At 37.0% G+C, this 18791-nt stretch overlaps 2 protein-coding genes across 11 annotated transcripts; one reads left to right on the top strand and one right to left on the bottom strand.

Moving 5' to 3' along the window:
* Positions 1–1856: 1856 nt before the first annotated feature.
* LOC110814550 (Duplicated homeodomain-like superfamily protein) lies at positions 1857–11595 on the top strand. Of its 2 annotated transcripts, none has more exons than XM_088212396.1 (4): positions 1857–2661; positions 3065–3913; positions 5523–6671; positions 8292–11595. In XM_088212396.1, exons 1-4 carry the CDS (start codon positions 2481–2483, stop codon positions 11273–11275), a joined length of 5163 nt encoding a protein of 1720 aa, XP_088068522.1. In that variant the 5' UTR covers positions 1857–2480; the 3' UTR covers positions 11276–11595. The 2 variants fall into 2 exon arrangements, with proteins under 2 accessions (XP_088068522.1, XP_088068523.1); XM_088212397.1 differs by lacking the exon at positions 1857–2661 and adding an exon at positions 2761–2887.
* Positions 11596–11828: 233 nt separating this feature from the next.
* Positions 11829–18779, bottom strand: LOC110822510 (Pseudouridine synthase family protein). 9 transcript variants are annotated; one of them, XR_015816750.1, is made up of 15 exons: positions 18593–18779; positions 18447–18504; positions 18271–18298; positions 18130–18176; positions 17961–18051; positions 17241–17406; positions 16625–16712; positions 15013–15097; positions 14791–14866; positions 14426–14493; positions 14180–14249; positions 13959–14001; positions 13757–13873; positions 13581–13659; positions 13106–13167 (listed from the first exon to the last, which is right to left on the bottom strand). XR_015816750.1 is itself a non-coding variant. In XM_088212398.1 (14 exons), the coding sequence occupies exons 1-14, from the start codon at positions 18684–18686 to the stop codon at positions 12083–12085; spliced, it is 1110 nt and encodes a 369-aa protein (XP_088068524.1). In that variant the 5' UTR covers positions 18687–18774; the 3' UTR covers positions 11829–12082. The 9 variants fall into 9 exon arrangements, 2 of the variants coding, with proteins under 2 accessions (XP_088068524.1, XP_088068526.1); XR_015816752.1 differs by having other exon boundaries at positions 13757–13854; XM_088212398.1 differs by lacking the exons at positions 13757–13873; positions 13959–14001 and adding an exon at positions 11829–12148 and having other exon boundaries at positions 13074–13167; positions 18593–18774.
* Positions 18780–18791: the final 12 nt, after the last annotated feature.

Here is an 18791-nt window from a genome sequence, read left to right as displayed (position 1 = left end):
TTTTTAGCAAGTTTAGGTTAGTTGATAAGTATGCTTCTCCAAATGTTTTCAATTTTGGAAATGGATTAATTCTTTTTAAGGACACCATAAATTATCTTATATACATATACATATACATATACATACACATACACATACACATATACATATATATATATTACCCATTAAATCAAATAATACATATATTTATTATAGACATAAAAATCATCATCCCAATAACTTTTGAGTGCAAAACTATTTGTTATAAAAAACTCAAATGCATTTTTTTTTTTAATTTAGCATAGATTATATACATAAATCATATCAGCCAAATAAATCTTTACATATATGTATGTGTATACGTATATGTATGTGTATACGTATATGTATGTGTATGTGTATGTATACAATACCAAAAAATGTTGTGACAAGTGAGATAAGGAAAGGGATCAGCTTCTTCCTGATCCCTTCACAAAAAAGAAAGAGATGTTCTTATTTTGGAATTAGAAAATAGGAGGATAAATAAAAAGTAGAGTGGCCACCAGGCTATACTCTTATATATATATATATATATATATATATATATTTATATTATTATTATTATTGAATTTTCATAAACTTTTTGTATTTTTTAAAAGTTATTTATTAATATAAATATATAATAATAAATAAAAATATAACATGGTCCAACCTCCAAGCAAGAATATTGGAAAATATAGAAGTAAACTTCTGTAGTATTAATACCAGGAGTTAAGCCTTTAATTATTGGATTTGAATAAGCTTAAGCTTAAGTCAAAATGAAGTCAAGGTCAGGCCTTGACATAAAAAAAAAAAAAAAAGCTGGTCCTGGTCCAGACCAATAAGCTGTTGTTACATCCTCCTACACCATCGTCCTTGTCAAAACAATTGCCCATACATATACATATACATATACATATACATACATACGTGTGTGTGTATATATATATATATATATTTTCCATGTTGTCTTATTAGAAATTTCAAGTGATGATTGTTATTATTATCTGTGTCCACCGAGTTCTGGACAGAGCAATCAATGGCATAAAAATAAGGCAGTAACTCAACATTTTGACAACGTGCATGAATAATTATAATTACTATATAGTAAATAAAATTACCGTACATTAAAAAATATGTAAAAAATATGACTTATGATTATATAACTTTTATATGGTACCATATACTAAAATAATAATTTACGAATTAATTGAGAAATTCATTTGAGATTAATTTAGTTGATTTGATTATCCATTAACTTAAAAATGTTTGGTTAGTTTAATCCACAAATTAAGTATGTTTATTTTGAAAATTTCAAAACATAATTAACTATTGAAATTAAATGCACGTTCCTATTAAAAATAAAATCAAGTGTTATTTTTTAGGGATTGGAAATTGCAGGTAATTAGGAATTTAGGATTTTCTTAAATAAAAATTAGTAATTTTTTTTTTTTGAATAGACTAAAACTACTATATATATATATTAGAAAAATGTAAAATTTAAAATTAAAATAATATATATATTTTTTTTTCTGTATAAATTTATTAATTAAATGTTAATTATATTCGCCGAGGGTAAATGTGTAAAAACAGGTGATAAGCGGCGCGTGAGGAAAAGCGACCCTCGTGCCGTAAATATGAGATAAAAACAGGGGTATTTTTGGTTAAATAGAAGAGGGGCCAAATAGGCAAAGAAAAAGCTTGATTGGCAAAAAAGTAAAAAAGAGAGAGAAGCAAATAAATTAAAAAAATTAAAATTAAAATTAAAAAAATAATATTTTATTTAGCGGACGTGAAATGAAATTGAAATATGGTTTAATAGCGCCGTTGAGATACGGGCCTCTCTCTCTCTCTCTCTCTCTTTCTTTCTTCCTCTCTCTCTCTCTCAAGGCGCTCTTTGTCCCTTATCGGCTCACGTTCTCACTTTCTCGTCCCATAGGTTTTCCTCCAAACAATCCATAGTCCGAGAAACGCCGAGAAAACTAGAAGAATTTTGCGTTCTTCTTCGTAGGCAAGAGAAGAAAAGAAGATAAAGAACCCAATCTGCTCCTCTCGAAGTAACTTATCATGGCGTCGCCAATTGTCTGCCTCGATCCTGTTCTGTAAACCACGGAGAAGTACGAGTTGTTTATGAGGTTGTTCTGTTTCTTTTTCTTTCGGCGGTCATCCATTTTTGCGCTTCCTGCATCCTTGAAACCCTAGATTGGGGGGCGGCACGGTGCATTTTGGCAAGGAAACGCTAGGAAAGAGTGCCTTTTAGTCCTTAGCTCTGTTTTTCTCCGGCTTTCGCGTCTTGGCGGAGCCCTAGATTGAGTTGTTTTCCTGGTTAAGGTGTGTTTTGACTGAGAAGACGGGATTTGGTTCGATCTGGTGACCGTCTTGGGCTGTTCTCTTGTTGTCTCATTTCGGCACGGAAAAAAAGTGAGTAGGGTTTCATTTCCTGAAAGCTCTGTGGTTCTCATGCGATTGAGTGGAATATTTTGATGCCGCCTGAACCATTGCCTTGGGATCGGAAGGACTTCCCCAAGGAGAGGAAGCACGAGAGGTCAGAGTCGTCGCTTGGTCCCGTGGCTAGATGGAGGGACTCCTCTACGATGTCGTCTTCCTCTCACCACGTGTCCCGAGAATTCGCTCGCTGGGGATCCGCAGATTTCCGGAGACCTGGTGAGTTTTTTTCTTCTTGCTCTGCCTTAGCTCTTTGTGTCTGATTTTCTCCGTCGGCTAATATATGTTATTTTGCGCACAACTTTCTCTGGTTATCAGGGCCTTTTCTTTTGAATAGGGATATTTTGTAATCATATGTGCCTTCCTTTAACCGCTAAAGGCTGAGGATCGATGTTCTATTTTTTTTCTTTTATGAGGGGGTCCTGGTTGACGGGATGATAATCTGGTATGGGTTTTGTTAATGATGATTTTTTCGGTTTATTTTCCGGCTATTGAGTAGATCTGGAACTTATGCGAGGTTGATGATCATGCAGAAAATTTGTTCTTTAAGATACAGTTTGTGTGTGTCAATTCTTCTTTTTTGTAATATCGTTCTTCTTTTTGTTTTAAATATTCTCTGAAGGTCATGGTAAGCAGGGTGGTTTGCATCTATTTACTGACGACAACTGGGTTTATGGGCATGCGCCTCGGTCCAGTGACAAGATGTTTGAAGATGAGAACTGCCGGCTATCAGTGTCTCGGGGAGATGGGAAATACAGCAGGAGTAATAGGGAAAACAGAGGCTCTTCTAACCAGAGAGATTGGAAAGGTCATTCTTGGGAAATAGGCAATGGATCTCCAAGCACGCTCGGGAGACCACATGATGGGAACAATGATCAGAGAATGGATGACATACTAACATGTCAATCTCATCCTCATTCAGATTCTGCAAACACATGGGAGAAGGATCAGCATGATAATAAGCTAAGCGGTGTCAGTGGGTTGGGAACAGGGCAGAGATGTGAAAGAGAGAACTCACTGGGCTCAATGGACTGGAAGCCTCTTAAATGGACTCGTTCTGGAAGCTTATCTTCTCGGGGTTCTGGTTTTAGTCATTCAAGTAGCTCAAAGAGCTTGGGAGGTGTGGAGTCCAGTGAGGCAAAAACTGAGTTACTGGTGAAGAATGCTACCCCTATTCAGTCTCCATCAGGGGATGTTGCTGCCTGTGTGACATCTGCTGTTCCATTGGAGGAGACATCATCTAGGAAGAAGCCTCGCCTTGGTTGGGGTGAGGGACTGGCAAAATATGAGAAAAAGAAGGTTGAAGGACCTGATGTGACTATAAACAAGGATGGAGCTGCGGTTTCAACTCATAATACAGAAACACGTTCTCTGTGTTCAAACTCGGCCGATAAAAGTCCTAGAGTTATGAGCTTTGCAGATTGTGCCTCTCCTGCAACTCCTTCCTCTGTTGCCTGCAGTTCCTCACCTGGTAAGTTTTTGATTATCCTCTTTGTTATTATTCGAAAGTGTTGATTACTGGTGAATATAAGTTCAGGAAGTGACATAGTGTCTTTAAAAGGCAAAAATTTTATGTTGATTTTTTTTTTCTGTTGCCAAATCCTAAAGTTCTCATGATGGTACTGTCATGAAAGTTCAGGGTTATTGAATTGCTATGCTGAAGATATGGCTTTGTTAAGCTTGACAAGCTGTTGTCTTGCATCAAACTTGTGACATTTGTGTTTCATTGTCATTGGCCATAAAGAAATTATGTATCTGAGTTATAGCTAACAATCTGTTTTATACTGGGAATTTGCATTTAAATGCTTTTGCATCAATCTTCTTAGTATTTGCTCTCTTTTTACCATGTTGGCTTTTGCTTGTAGTTTTTTTTGACAGAGTCATGTGTGGTGTCTTTCGACCTTCTTGCTTTATCACGTGGCTCTTTTTTGTGTTGGTTAATTTGTTCTCCTACTTCAGTTAATGTTAAGTCTTGATTTTTGGGTTGCCGATTGGGAACCATTGATAGCTTTCAAGGAGTAGAGATGTTTATAGTTATGGTTCTTGTTCTATGTATTTGATATTATTGCTGGTTGCTTAGTGTTTTAAGACCTGAATGGTATGTCTTATATTTAAAAAGAAAGACCTGAATGGCATGTCCTTACCAACTGGCTGGAGGTGGCACATTTTATAGGATGGTTTTAGTTAGTCATACAGGTAAACGAAGCAGGGATAAATAAGGACGTACATCAAATAAAGCTTCCTGTAATGACATGTATTTTTCCTCCATTCCCTATGCTGTTTTCTGGTCTGCTTGGAAACAAAGAAACAGGAGAGTGTTGAATCTAAATTGGTTAGCTGTGTGGAACAGGTGTCAGATGCTACTGATTTTGTGAAAAGCTCACCATCTTTTTTTACGATAAGATGTTGGGATTATTGACATCTTCAAATCGATATGCTTATATGATTATTTTTCTTTTGTGATATACATGGTTGACATTCTTTTGTGCCGTTATTTAAAACATATATTCATTTTTACTCTTGGAAGAAACATGTGTTATTTTTTTTTTCAAAAAGTAGTTTGTGAACTTCCATTGAGGACCCAAATGTGACATCTCTTGGAAGAAGCATGCGTTATCTTTTTTTTTTCCAAATGATTGGTCATGAACTTTCATTGATGATCCCAATATGATGTTCGGAAATGCTGATTTATACATTTGCTGCTTCTGGGAAAGAACATATAAACTAATAGTTATGGTCTAGTCTTGGTTACATTCAGAAGTTATTTGTATTCATGTTGATGTAATGCGTTTTATCCATTACTTGTTTGTTTTGTTAAACTTGAGCGGGAAGCCTCGTACTTGTGATGAGTGGTATCTTGCCAGGAATTTTGCTCAATATTTCAGGCAGCACGGCTTTGAAATATTTGTTTCCTGGAAGGTTGGTTTTTTGGCTGATGAATTGTCCTAATATTGGTAGGATTCTGGTAATGATAATATGAAATTTTGATTTGTTGCATTAGTTTTCTCTTTTTTGTCTCTGTTTATCTCATCAACCAAACCTTTATTTGCTATATCTAAGTGCTTATCTCATCATTACAGGTGTAGAAGAGAAGTCATTTGGCAAGGCAGTTAATGTTGACAATGATATTAGTAACTTATGCAGTTCACCTAGTCTTGGCTCTCACAACCAGATTGAGGGATCCTCTTTTAGTTTAGAGAAGCTAGATATCATCTCAATTGTTAATTTGGGTTGTTCACTAACTGAACTTCTTCAATCTGATGATTCTGGTTCTGTGGATTCTAGTTTTGTTAGAACTACTGCAATGAGCAAGTTGCTTGTATGGAAAGGTGACATTTTGAAGACATTGGAGGTGACTGAATCTGAAATTGATTCGCTTGAAAATGAACTCAAGGTGTTGAAATCACAGTCTGGAGACTTGTGCCCTTGTCCTGCTATCTCTTGTTCTTTGCTAGTTGAGGGCAAGGTGAATGCTGGTAAGGAGCAAGACTCTGCCTCTAGTTTGATCCAGCGACCTGCTCCCTTGGAAATTGATTCTTGTATGGATGTGGAAGTGGAGAAAGTGCCTGTTTGTAATGGTGCCTTGCAATCAACTCTTGTAGATGCTAAGAAAGAGGATATTGACAGCCCTGGAACTGCTACATCTAAATTTGTGGAACCTTTATCTTTGTTGAATGATGTGTCCCCACCTGAGATGGTAAAAAGTGCGGAATGTTCCACTAGTGTTGAAGCAATTGAACCTATGAATCCTGTTCCTTCCAGCAAGGAAGAGAATCATGCATCTGGTTGTGCTGATGATAGTTTGATTATGAACAACAAAGATGATGCACCTGTTCCTAGTGGTACCAATTTGTATGCTGATATATGTGATAGCATATTGGCCTCGAATAAGGAAGTTGCTAGTAAAGCTTCTGAAGAATGTAATAAATTATTGCCAAGCAAAAACTGTCATGTTGATGTCTTAGGAGCTACTTATATCTCTTCTTGGCAGGATAATCCGTTTATCAAAGAAAGATTTGCAAAAAGGAAACACTTTTTAAGATTTAAGGAGAGGGTTTTAACTCTTAAGTTTAGAGCCTTTCAGCACCTGTGGAAGGAAGATGTGCGGCTGACATCAATACGAAGGTTCCGTGCAAAATCTCACAAGAAATGTGAACTAAGTTTACGTACAGTGAATGGTGGGTATCAGAAGTATCGGTCCTCCATCCGCTCACGGTTCTCTTCCCCTGGTAAGAAATTCTTTTTGGTTCTTGATTTATCAGAATGTTGTTTTTCTTTATTGGTGGATTTTATCATTATACAACTTAGGTTAAGGTTAACTTCGTTCTTACTTAGAGGGCCTGCAAGCTTTAAATGCTGATATAATAGAGGATAAAGAACAATGATTTAGAAATATTTCATCTATGGCGTTTTGAAAATATTTTGGCAGAATAGGTAAATTGTGAAAAACATTAGATCTAAACAGGGCAAGCGAGTTCTGAGGCACAGATGGGGGGAGCAAGACATGGTGCAGCAGTGGCAGTTGGAAACTTACATTCATGTTGAGGTTAATTCTGAACTAGTGAATTTTGCGGGAAACCTAGAATAAACCAGGAGAATTCAAGTTCCATACGTTGAAATTTATGACTTAACATCTGGCTAGTTGTATCCAAATTGATGTCCAATTATTGACCGACATCAATCCTCATTTCGTTAGTAGGGTGAAGAATTTTGAAGGGTTTTCAAATTCTTGGCGGGCACATTGCAGTGAAATGTTTCTTGTTAGTTATTAAAGGGTGTCTTTTTTTTTTAAACTAGTTCAGAGTGGAAGTTAATTCTTCTTATCTTTCAGTATTATAAATAGAACAAGGTTATGAATCACCAACTAACTGGGTAATAAAATCATCCCATGAATGTTTTTAATTGTTTGAGAAGAGTAGGTTATAGCAGTATGAATCAACTGTCTCTTCACTTGGGAAAAAAATTCAAGTTAAATACCATGGTAATGTATATCACCTGATTCCAGTTGTGGTGCGAGGTACAGAGTTCCTATTGTATCTCAATAAGTCGTTGAATATTCTTTTAAAATGGTACACACTTGGCTAGTTATCTCTTCCCTGATTAAGCTACATTAACAGAGCTAAATAAATGTTGAGAACTATAGTTAATTGGTACTTCCTTGGCCTTTGTTAGTTTGTAGCTTCCAGGAATGAATGAGATATGAATATTTAGATTCAGAACTCCTGGGACAGATACAGTTGTGTTTTTTTTTTTAAATATAAGTGTAGAGATGTATTAGTGTGTTGGTGCCGGGGGGCACCACCCATTTACAAAAGATTTACAAGTCAATAAGCATATCTACAATGAGACCAGATACAGTTGTGTTTTTAGGATGGCTTAGATATGCATGTTGGTGTTTTTGTTGGATGGTTTAATTAATAGGTTCCAATTGATAACTATTCATGCCCTGGATTTGCTAGCTTCAACACCAAATGACTGAGAGCTCTCTAGGTGTATTTGGAATTTTTTTATAGTGATTTTTATATCACCTTTGTTGTAGTGATTATTGTAGTAACTACATTTCTGAAGTTATCCATCTCATGTCTCTTATTCACTTATATAGACTTAGTTCAAACGGAGAGTTTTCTTCACATCTCCTATGGCCTGGGTGACCTGCGTAATTCACTATTACTCTGTTTTTTCTGTTGCTAGCATTTTTTCATTTATTTTATGTACATTTTATTCACGACCAGTATGTATTTTATGTATTAGACTTGGAAATTAAAAGAGTTTTTTTTGGCTTTTTTAAGAAGAGGACATCAAAGCCTATGACACATTTTCTCTTTTCATTTCATTATCTGTCTTTGCAGCAGGAAATTTGAGCCTGGTACCTACCATGGAGGTAGTCAATTTCACTAGCAAGCTGCTCTCAGATTCCCAAGTCAAACATTACAGGGATGGTCTGAAGATGCCAGAATTAATTTTGGATGAGAAGGAGAAGGTATCATCAAGGTTTATCTCTAGAAACGGATTGGTTGAAGATCCATGTGCTGTTGAGAAAGAAAGAGCTATGATCAATCCCTGGACTTCAGAAGAGAGAGAAATTTTCATGGATAAGCTAGCCATTTTTGGTAAGGATTTTAGAAAAATTGCATCTTTTCTTGATCACAAGACAACAGCAGACTGTGTTGAATTCTACTACAAGAATCACAAATCTGATTGTTTTGGGAAAACAAAGAAGAAACTTGGTCTGACTGAACAGTGGAGGTCCTCTGCTACTACCTATTTGGTGCCTTCAGTGAAGAAATGGAATCGTGAGATGAATGCTGTCTCTCTTGATCTGTTAGGTGCGGCTTCAGCGATGGCAGCCCGTGCTGACAATGTCACTTGCAATCAGCAGATATCTTCTGGTAGGGTCTTTTTTAGAGGGCGCAGTGAGTCTAGGTCATCACGGCATGATGATAGCTTAATTGAAAGATCAGGAAGCTTTGATATTCTTGGGAATGAGAGAGAAACCGTTGCTGCTGATGTTTTAGCTGGTATATGTGGTTCCTTGTCCTCAGAGGCAATGAGTTCTTGCATAACGAGCTCTATCGATCCTGCTGAGGGCTGTCGGGACTCGAAGTGTCAGAAAATGGATTCTGCTATTAAACGGTCTTCGACATCTGATATTACAGAAAATGTGGATGATGATACATGTTCGGATGAGAGCTGTGGGGATATGGATCCTACCGATTGGACAGATGAGGAAAAATCTATCTTCATTCAAGCTGTCTCATCCTATGGTAAGGATTTTGTAAAGATATCACGATGTGTCAGAACAAGATCCAGGGATCAGTGCAAGGTTTTCTTCAGTAAAGCTCGGAAATGCCTTGGACTAGACTCGATACAATCTGTGTCTCAAAATGGAGGGACACCACTGAGTGATGATGTCAATGGAGGTGGGAGTGACATGGAAGATGCTTATATTATGGAGACTAGTTCTGCTATCTGCAATAATCAATTGGGAGCCAAAATAGACGAGGACTTGCCTTCTTGTGTCCTGAACATAAATCAGGATGAATCTGATACTGTGGGGACCATAAAGTTGCAGACGAATTTAAACAGCTCTAGTGAAGATAAACGGGTGGGCTTATCATCAGATCACAAGGAAGCTGAAGCATGTCAGACAGAAGATAAGCCTGATCTAGTCCTGGAGAATGGCAGCGATATCATGAACGTTACCTCTGCTGAGATGCTGTCTGCATCAGCTCAGGCCCAGGAAAATGCGGTTGTTTTGACTGATACAGAAGCTGAAAGAGATCAAGTGGCTGAACGGCTAAGTTCTGATCCTGTTTCAGCATCTGTTGCTTCATCTCCGTCATCAAATTCTGTTTCTCGGACTAATACTGCTGGTGACGATTATCCTGAAAGACTTGAAAATGATTCAGGGGCAAAAGGACTTTCATTCCCACAAAATAACTTGATTGAAAAAGGAGATGAAACAGGTAATATGCATACTGGTGATGAAGGTGGCTCGGTGGAAGATTCAAATATAACCAGAAATGCCCTATTTCCAGTTGTGGATACGATTTCTTGTTCAGGTTTTAGTTTAAACTCTGGAAACTTGCATCAGTTTTCGCTTGTGCTGGATCCTCCTGCTATCTCTTTGCGACAGGACAGTTCTCCAGCAGTGGGAAATATGTTGTCACAGGTCTCTGCCCCGTCTCAGTGTGAGAGAACACCTAGCCAGGATGGGCTATTATCCATCTTTGATCTTCGGGAGTCTAAGCAGGGTAATACATCTGTTAACATTGCAGACCATCAGCAACACATTTCAGGGCATCCACCCGGTGGGTCCTCCCAGGATCTCAGGGACTATCCCCTGCATATTCCAACCAAGAAAGAAATGAATGGAGATATTAGTTGTCTACCGCATTCTAAGTCTCAAAGCATGTCAAATTCTGAAGTGGTTCTACCTTCTCCAGAAATTGTCCAAGATTTTCTACGTAAATGTAGTAGCTCAAAACCTAACAGTTCAGCATCAGAAAATCCTCTTCTATCCACAAAAGTAGAAGAACTAACTGATCAATCAAGATCCCATTCGAGGAGTTTATCCGATACAGACAAACCATGCAGAAATGGTGATTTCAAACTTTTTGGTCAGATACTCACCACTCATGATAGTGATAAAGAGACAAATCATCCCAGACACTGTGGCAAGTCCTCAACTACGAAATTCACTGGTCATCCGAATGCAGATGGTAATAATCTGTCTATGCTTAAGTTTGACTGCAGTAACATTGGCCTCGAAAATGTTCCTTTAAGGAGTTATGGTTATTGGGACGGGAACAGAATACCAACTGGGTTTCCGTCTTTGCCAGATTCAGCTGTTTTGCTTGCCAAGTATCCTGCTGCATTTGGCAATTATCCTTCCTCTTCCCCTAAAGTGGAGCAGCAGGCACTGCAAGCTGTTGTCAAGAGCAGTGAATGTAGTTTAAATGGTCTGTCAGTCTTTCCTCCCCGGGAAGTTAGTGGCAGTAATGGTGGGATGATGGAATATCAGATGTACAGGAACCGGGATAGTTCTAAAGTTCAGCCATTTACAGTTGATATGAAGCAGCGGCAGGACATATTCTCTGAGATGCAGAGACGAAATGGATTTGAAGCAATGTCGCAGCAGGGTAGAGGGATTGTAGGAATGAATGTGATGGGAAGAGGAGGGATTCTAGTGGGGGGACCATGCACAGGTGTTTCGGATCCGGTGGCCGCCATTAAAATGCACTATGCCAAAACAGAGCAGTATGGTGGGCAGAATGGGGGCATAGTCAGGGAAGAGGAGTCTTGGAGAGGCAAGGGTGACATAGGCAGGTAGTAGAATTCTCAGGAGAGGATCCCATCAATTGGGGCTCCTCAGCCAGGCAATCTCATCTTTTCATTGCCGGGTTCTGTACAATAGTTTTTGTATTGTTAAATGAAATGATAGGTGGACGGTTCTGCGGTTCCGTCCTTTTTTTTCTTTTTGGGGTAAAATATTTTTAGGTGCTTTGTAATGTTGCTAGTAGCTTTGTATTTTCTTGTATTTTGATGCCAATACAGAAATAATCTGTCCGAGCTGGGAGTGGACCAATTATGGGTTTCCTCCTTTCAATCATTCATCATGCTGATGGTAGTCATCCCGCAATTTCTTCTTCATACAGGTGGCCTTCTTTTTATCCCAAAGGCTGTGTTGTTTTTCTGGTTCAATCTCTTTTAGGTGAATATTAGTAGAATCAATGATGTTGACTTTTGCGATAACGTGTCTTTGATTTTTGGGATTTGGAGAGGAAAATATCAGTTTGGATTATTGGATCCAAAGACATTGGTGTGTGTATTTTGCGGCAAGTCCAAAACTGGTTGGTTTCCCACAAAGACTTTTGAGAGACTAGTGAAAGAAAGTCCACATCTTATTCCGGGGATATTTTTGGTATCTCAGTAGAATATAATAATGGTGTACTCAATATAGAAATGACTGTCAATTAAGAAGTCTTCGGTTCGCTTTGCAAAACATCAGAGGCGTTTCAGATCTTCCGAGCTAAAACCATGTGAAGATTCTAACCAAAAATGGGTTTGGTTGCTCTTTGTTTAAACCCTTCAGGCAAATAGGTGCTCAGGCCTTCCTGTTTTGCTTGGACAACATGTATCATGCTTTCTTAGCTTCCTCACACGTTTGAAGAACAGCAGGCAGTGGTGCAGTGATTTTAACAATCTACACAAGTCAACAGAATCTGTAAGCATTCTGGATAGCACTTCTATTCAATATATCACATCATTCCACATTCCTCTGCAAGTCTTTTCAAGAAAAAGTTACTAAAGTTCATAGGTTCTGATTTTTATAGCAGACACTATTTGTTGTCCTTTAACCTAATAGGGAACTTTTTGAAGGTACAAATTTGGATTCTTACCTTTTTAAGGCAGGATAAAAAAGATTTCATCACAAAAAATTCGAAGCAGGAGGATGATAATTCAAACGCAACACAACAAATTATATTATCTTAGGGACAAAATTCTAAAAACCCTTTGTTTTCACTTGTAACAATATGTACCATGTACTATAGTATCAACTCTATAATTTCTTAGGGATAATATTCAAATAATGTAGTTTTTTTTTTTTGGGATTTTGAATGAAATTTGCATAGCGGTCTCTAGGACATTGACATTTTGGTCCTATATGAACTGCTATTCTTTCATTGGTGGGGCCTAATTCCAAAGCATCTTGTTAATCACAGCAATCAAATGTTTTGCAGGAAAGAAACACATTTAACGAGAAAAGAAAGAAGCTGAAGCAATTATGTTATGTAAAATCATAATTTTATTTTATTTTTGTAGATTAAACTTTAATTTCTCGGTGTTGGTCCTATCAAAAAGAATTCTTGCCAATATCTAGCTTTCAATTCAAGGACTCGATAATTTATTCTCCTCTCTTGCTGGTTAAGATTTCAACGGTTGTAAGATTCTACTAATTGCTGTATCCTAATCCTATTAGGTGGAAGTAACAACTTATCTCATCAATAAAATTGTATTTCTACCCATTAGGTCTGTTGTTAACTTGATCTGAATGATCTAGATCTACAGAAGGAAAATATCGGACCCAGAATATATTGAAATACTGATTAATAATCGATCCATATTACCTCATTTTTGGTTGGATGAGGGAGAACCAGCTGATGTGCATGCAAGTAATAGCCGCAGTCTCCAGGAACAGGTTGCATGGGCCTTTGATATCCTCTACATAATTTTCGAAAAAAAAAGAGTTGAATTTTCATGAGCATGCAAACAACTTGGGAAAGAATCTATTTATGACTACAAAAGAGCTCAGCGTTACATAGATATATCTCAAATGATTTCACATTGGGGAATCTTGAAATATTATGATGCAGTCTGCCACAGATTTTGCTGTATATAGTAGTAAATGACTCCAGGCTAGCGCATTTCTCTTATGGCGTGGTTCTGTAACATATTCTTGTTCTGTGACATTTCTTCTTTTTTTTTTTTTTCCTTTTTTCTGTTAAATTAGCTTTTTACTGGAGGTTATTTGCTAAGATGGTCTTTGTGAAAGACAGTATAAGAAAGTAAAAGAGCTGCAAACTAAAAGAAAATTACAAAGGGAAAAATCATAAATACAGACAGGATCTCCATACCCATCTTCAGCAAAGCTTTCATCTATAAGTTCAGGATTGACATACTTGGGTTGCCCACCAACAACATAGAGAGGATCACCTGCTCAATGGCAAAAGGCAAATGTCAGGCTCATCTGCTGAAGAAATTTATACCACAACTCTTTTCAGTTAACATCAGGGTCAATGTTAAGGCTTACTGAACCAAAAGATACAGCAAATCGTTTGAAGGGATTTCCAGCCTGTGATTAGTTGATCTAAGCTTCTATATACAACATCCTGGTTACATTAGTGCTTCCTAAGGCCATTGGAAACAACTGTAAAGATAATCCCCGATAACTACTTAGGCCAAACATGTGAACACAATTAATGTGGAGATTTCTTAGAAGTCTAATTTCTTACTGTAATGCTGTTTGCATATGATGGTTAAGGCAATCTTCACATGCTGAACTCATCAAAGCAATACACGAATCAGATTTGAGATTTTCTATAAAAGAGCCTGCGTTTCACTTTGACACCTCAACAGAGATAGGTAAAAGTTCAGAGAAGAAGATTCGCAGTTTCGAACAGTCATAAAGTCAATTGAAAACTAAAAGGACCATAAAGTTAACTTGAAAGTATACCCAACAAAGGATGTCCTATAAAAGAAAGGTGAATCCGAATCTGGTGCGGGCGCCCTGATTGAATCTCAACCTGTTAAATTCCATCTATTATACACGTGAAGGACATAAAACGATTCTTCTCTACTCTTTGCTATGAAAAATTGAAATGAAACATACTGTGCAGGATACTTTATTTCTACTTTAAAAGCATTGGAACTGTAAATAATATGACAGTTCAAGATGTATCTAGATGAAAGAGGCATATACCTGGACCAGCGTCTGGTTTTCTGGTACGTTTCTCTCAAGGACATCAACTTTACTAAGAGCTGGTTTCCCTGGTTAGATAGAGAAAAGGATAGCAACCATTACCTGAACCGTAAATGCACTTTAAAACATGCATAAAAGAGAAAGCAAACAATGAAATAGTAAAGGACACTGCAGTGGATATTTAACTAGCAACTGTAGACAAAAACTTGGAAACATGATAAAAAAATACTACTATCTTTTGGGTCCTTTGGCATAGCTACCGGCTAGAAGTCTCTTTTTGTTTTCACTTTACTTTAAGAAAATTATAACTGAACATAACTTCCGAGAGAAGTAACTATAGAATACAGGATAGTAGACTAGCAAACCTGACGGAGTAGCAACATAAAGCCCTTTTGCCACTCCAGGATATCTCATGACACCAATTGGCTGCCTGATGATAGCCTATTGTTTACAAGATAAGGAGGATTTCAGCTCACATAAGTTATGTGTCATAAACTGGGCACAGGCATTATCATCGCCCAATCAGTACTTTCCCCAAAAAATGCACAAAAAACATATGATAGAAGAGCTTCGATGTGAGTGATTACCTTATCCTCATCAAGTATCCCACTTACAAGTGCCCTATATATCTTAGAAATTTTTCTTCTCATACCAAGTTCTTGGTTTTTTTTACTGTAAACACGAAGATTGTAGATCTTATCAGTGAAGTGTACAATTAATGAAGAAAGTCATACAACTGGACCCGGCCATCTTATTAATTGACTGTAAAATTTACAGGAAATTTTTAAGAAAATAGTACTAACTATTGAATAAATTTAATAGCAATATTCCCCTCTTCCATGTCAAGTCATTCATCAGCTGTGGGTCCTTCCCATTATGGATCAAGTGATCAGAATTATAGATAGATGGTTAAATGTTTTTGGGTCTGTAATACTGGGACGATGGGTGGGATGATTTTGGGAAGCCTATTGATGTTCTAACCGGGATGTAAGTACTTTGTACACGAGTAACACTCCCGTGGTGCTGTATATTGGGTTCAGGTCAGTTAGTTTCAAATGTTGTACTATTTGCATTATTAGGTCATTTAATTCTTAGATTTTGGGTCAGCCAGGTTTTTATGTGGCTCAAATATCTAGTTCGTATAGCTAGCAAACTATTTGATTTTTAATTGTTTACGAGGACATTTGAGATTGTCTATTTGGTGCTAATAAGAAACTTTAAACACTTTATTCTTTATCCATTTAGTAACAAAATAATTTGGCCACTAGTTAGGTGTTTAGTAACTCCAATTAAAAAAAATGAGCATTCTACTCTGAACTTTTCCTAAGCACTTCTTTTGTCTAATAGTTTACTTTTTCCTTCCTTTTACATTTTTTAAACAAACACCTGACTTGTTTAAGCAACTTAAAGAAGATTTTAGATCATTTTGCGGTTTCTTTTTTCTTTTTTTTTTTCCTGACTCAAGTTTGGTTCTATAATGAGTCATTAGGTTCAACTCACATTCAATTTCTAATAATGCTATTAACAATCTTTACACTAGTCTGGAAATATATAATCACAACATTTTTCTTTTATTTTTTTTTGAGCTACCTCCACCCCCACCTTGAAATCTTTTGTGGGGAATTTTCAATTTCTAGCTCTCAAAGCAGAAATCTAATATTCCACCCAAGAATTTTAAGGTGGTTATGGAGCTAGCTCTAACAGACAAATAATCCAGTAATTTAAAATTTCAAGATTAGGTAGAATATTGTATGTAGGAGCTAGCTATGAAAGAAATGAGAATTGAACTAGAAGTGACCTTATATTAGATTTTGGGTTTCCTCATGATCGTATTTCATGTATATTTCAAGTTTGGGCTATTTCATGCTCTAGTTAACTGAGTTTTGTATTATTTTGGTTAGTACGTCAAGAGGGTACTGAGTTACTGAGGTTTTAGCTATCTAAAAGCTTGATTGTGTGGACATCACTTCATCAAAAGTTTGGCTTATTTGTGCTGGGAATGGTGAATTTAGTCGGTCAATATGAGTTGAGTCAGATTTAGATTCCGATTGGCTGGGCCAGGTAGGTTCGCTTTTATCATCTCTGATAAATGCTTATCAATAGGGTTAAGGAAAAATAAGCTAGTTAAAAGGAAACTAAATCTTTTTACTTCAAAATATTTAAAATAGACAAAGGCCTGGATATGACATTCCCACAAACCTGGTGGCTCCAACAAGTGATGTCCCATCGGCAAAATAAGCTGCCAGGTGAGTTTTTGCGAGTTTTGACTTTGCACAGAGTAATATCCCTAGAATCAAGCAGTCACTTTTCAGCACAACGAAACTATGAAATGAGCAACAATTGACTTGTTATTCTACAAAGGTAACATAAACATTTTCAACGTAGTAGAAGCAATCCTGTTGAAAGAATGTAATATGCTGACATTTAGTGAAGAAACAAGCAAGCAAGCACCCAACACCAATTAATGCAGTTTAAACCAACAGTTCTGTTTCAACAATGTGAAAGGCTACTAGAGCAGATAAAGAGCGGGAACTCCAAGAGCAGATAATCAGTCAAGGTAAGTCACTCCATATCTCAGCTTTCACCATCTTTTTCCCACTAATTTATTTTTTAATCAGAAACTCAGCAAGTATCTATTAAGTACAAAGGCCTATCAATGCATTTTCCTTCTCAATAGCTTGCTTCAAGAAGTTAGGAATTAGGAAAAGATTTCAGCTCCCTTTTGCTTAGAAATCTGATTATTAAAATTGGGACGCATTTGCAAGATGGAGTCATGGTCTTTCTATAATCAGCATAGAAACATGTCTTGGCTAACCTGATGTGCCTCTTCCTAGGCGATGAACAGGGACAGGATGCGATTCCTGGCTTTTCAACAAAGAGCTGTGCTTGCTTACCAGCCATTGGAGCTGTGTTAAAACAGTCCTCTGCTGAAAAAGTCCCCCTGGCAACACTTGAAGACCAGATGGCTTGTTCAAAGCAATCTGAACTCACAACCATTATATCAAGTCAGCTGAAAAGAACCAACATAACAGTGGATTAAACCAAATTATCGGATTGGTTGTAATGAAAAGCTACTTTGAAGCTACATTTGGTTACTAAAAAAGGAGAGCTGAAGAAACGAAAAAAGAAAAAGGAAAAAAGAAAATTAGCTTAGTTTTGGTCAGCTTTTCATTTTTGGGAACCAAGTTGAGGACATAGATTGACAGGGACTCAAAATTTCTAAAGCTTCTAGCCTTCACAATTTTAGAGTTTTTTCAAACCAATGAAGAGGGGGAAGAGGGAAGTTTTGACAGCAAACAAGTAAATATCCTCGTTGGACATTCAACACAATAAGAAACATAAGTTAACATCACTCCTAGCACATAGTGAAAATGAAATCAATAACAAAGGAACATGTTGAGAAATATAACCAACGTTTCAAGCTACTCTGTTAGATTTCAAATCGAATAACATAATATGTTTAACCCCGCCAGAAGTGAAAACAATTTGCATAAACTACAGTTGCATACTATAAATCATATACTGGGACATTTACCATATCATCATCTTCATAAAGAACCTCTAACAAATGTGGTGCATCAGGCTCTTTCCAAGGAAGCCTATGATAAGATAATCTCGAACCAGTACTATAAAATCAATAACGCCAACTAATTAACACCATGATCTAGATCGAACAAAGAAGAAAATAACAAAAAATGGTAAACCTGAGAATTGTGTAGGGATCTGTAACAACTTCTCCGTCAATTTCTATCTGAAGAAACAAAATTATCAAAAACTTTAATTAACAATCCAATTTAATCCGAAACATCTATAAAAAAAAAAAAAAGCGTTCTCATGATATTTACCTGTCCATTTCGTATTCGCTGCAACCAACTGTTCGATTATTAGTTCAAAGAAAGAAAAAGAGTGAAAAAACGATAATAGTTTATTAACCTAAATATCATCGTTTTACAACTTCCGCACACTAAATACGTATATATACGTATCGTACACGTATAACATAGATTGAAGAATTGTTTACCCCTGTAACGGAGCTGAATTCTTGTACTTGTTAGAGTAGAAATCTATAAGCGTAAAATCTGTGAATCAAATACACAAAATGTTAGTCGGTTTTCTTTTCTTCGTTGTTATTTGTTCGAATGGATATAAAAAAGAGGAAGTGGGGACCGGAGTCGGAGGATCGAACGATGTCGTTGTAGGTCAGGCCGTCGTTGAGATCGGGCCAAGGAAGTCCGAAAGTCCGAGAGGTAGCTCGCAACATGGAGACGACGATTGCGGTTTAGCAGACAATAGGAAACGGTAACGCTCTCCAGTTGGAGTCTCAATAGCGAAGGCGACTGATGATCCTCCTTTAAAGTTTTAGCCC

The sequence above is a fragment of the Carica papaya genome, chromosome 2 (assembly GCF_054855325.1).
Source record: "Carica papaya isolate Zhongbai chromosome 2, ASM5485532v1, whole genome shotgun sequence".
In the NCBI taxonomy this organism is placed as follows: domain Eukaryota; kingdom Viridiplantae; phylum Streptophyta; class Magnoliopsida; order Brassicales; family Caricaceae; genus Carica; species Carica papaya.
Note: the sequence above shows the minus strand (reverse complement) of the source record. Positions and strands in the feature narration are given on the sequence as shown.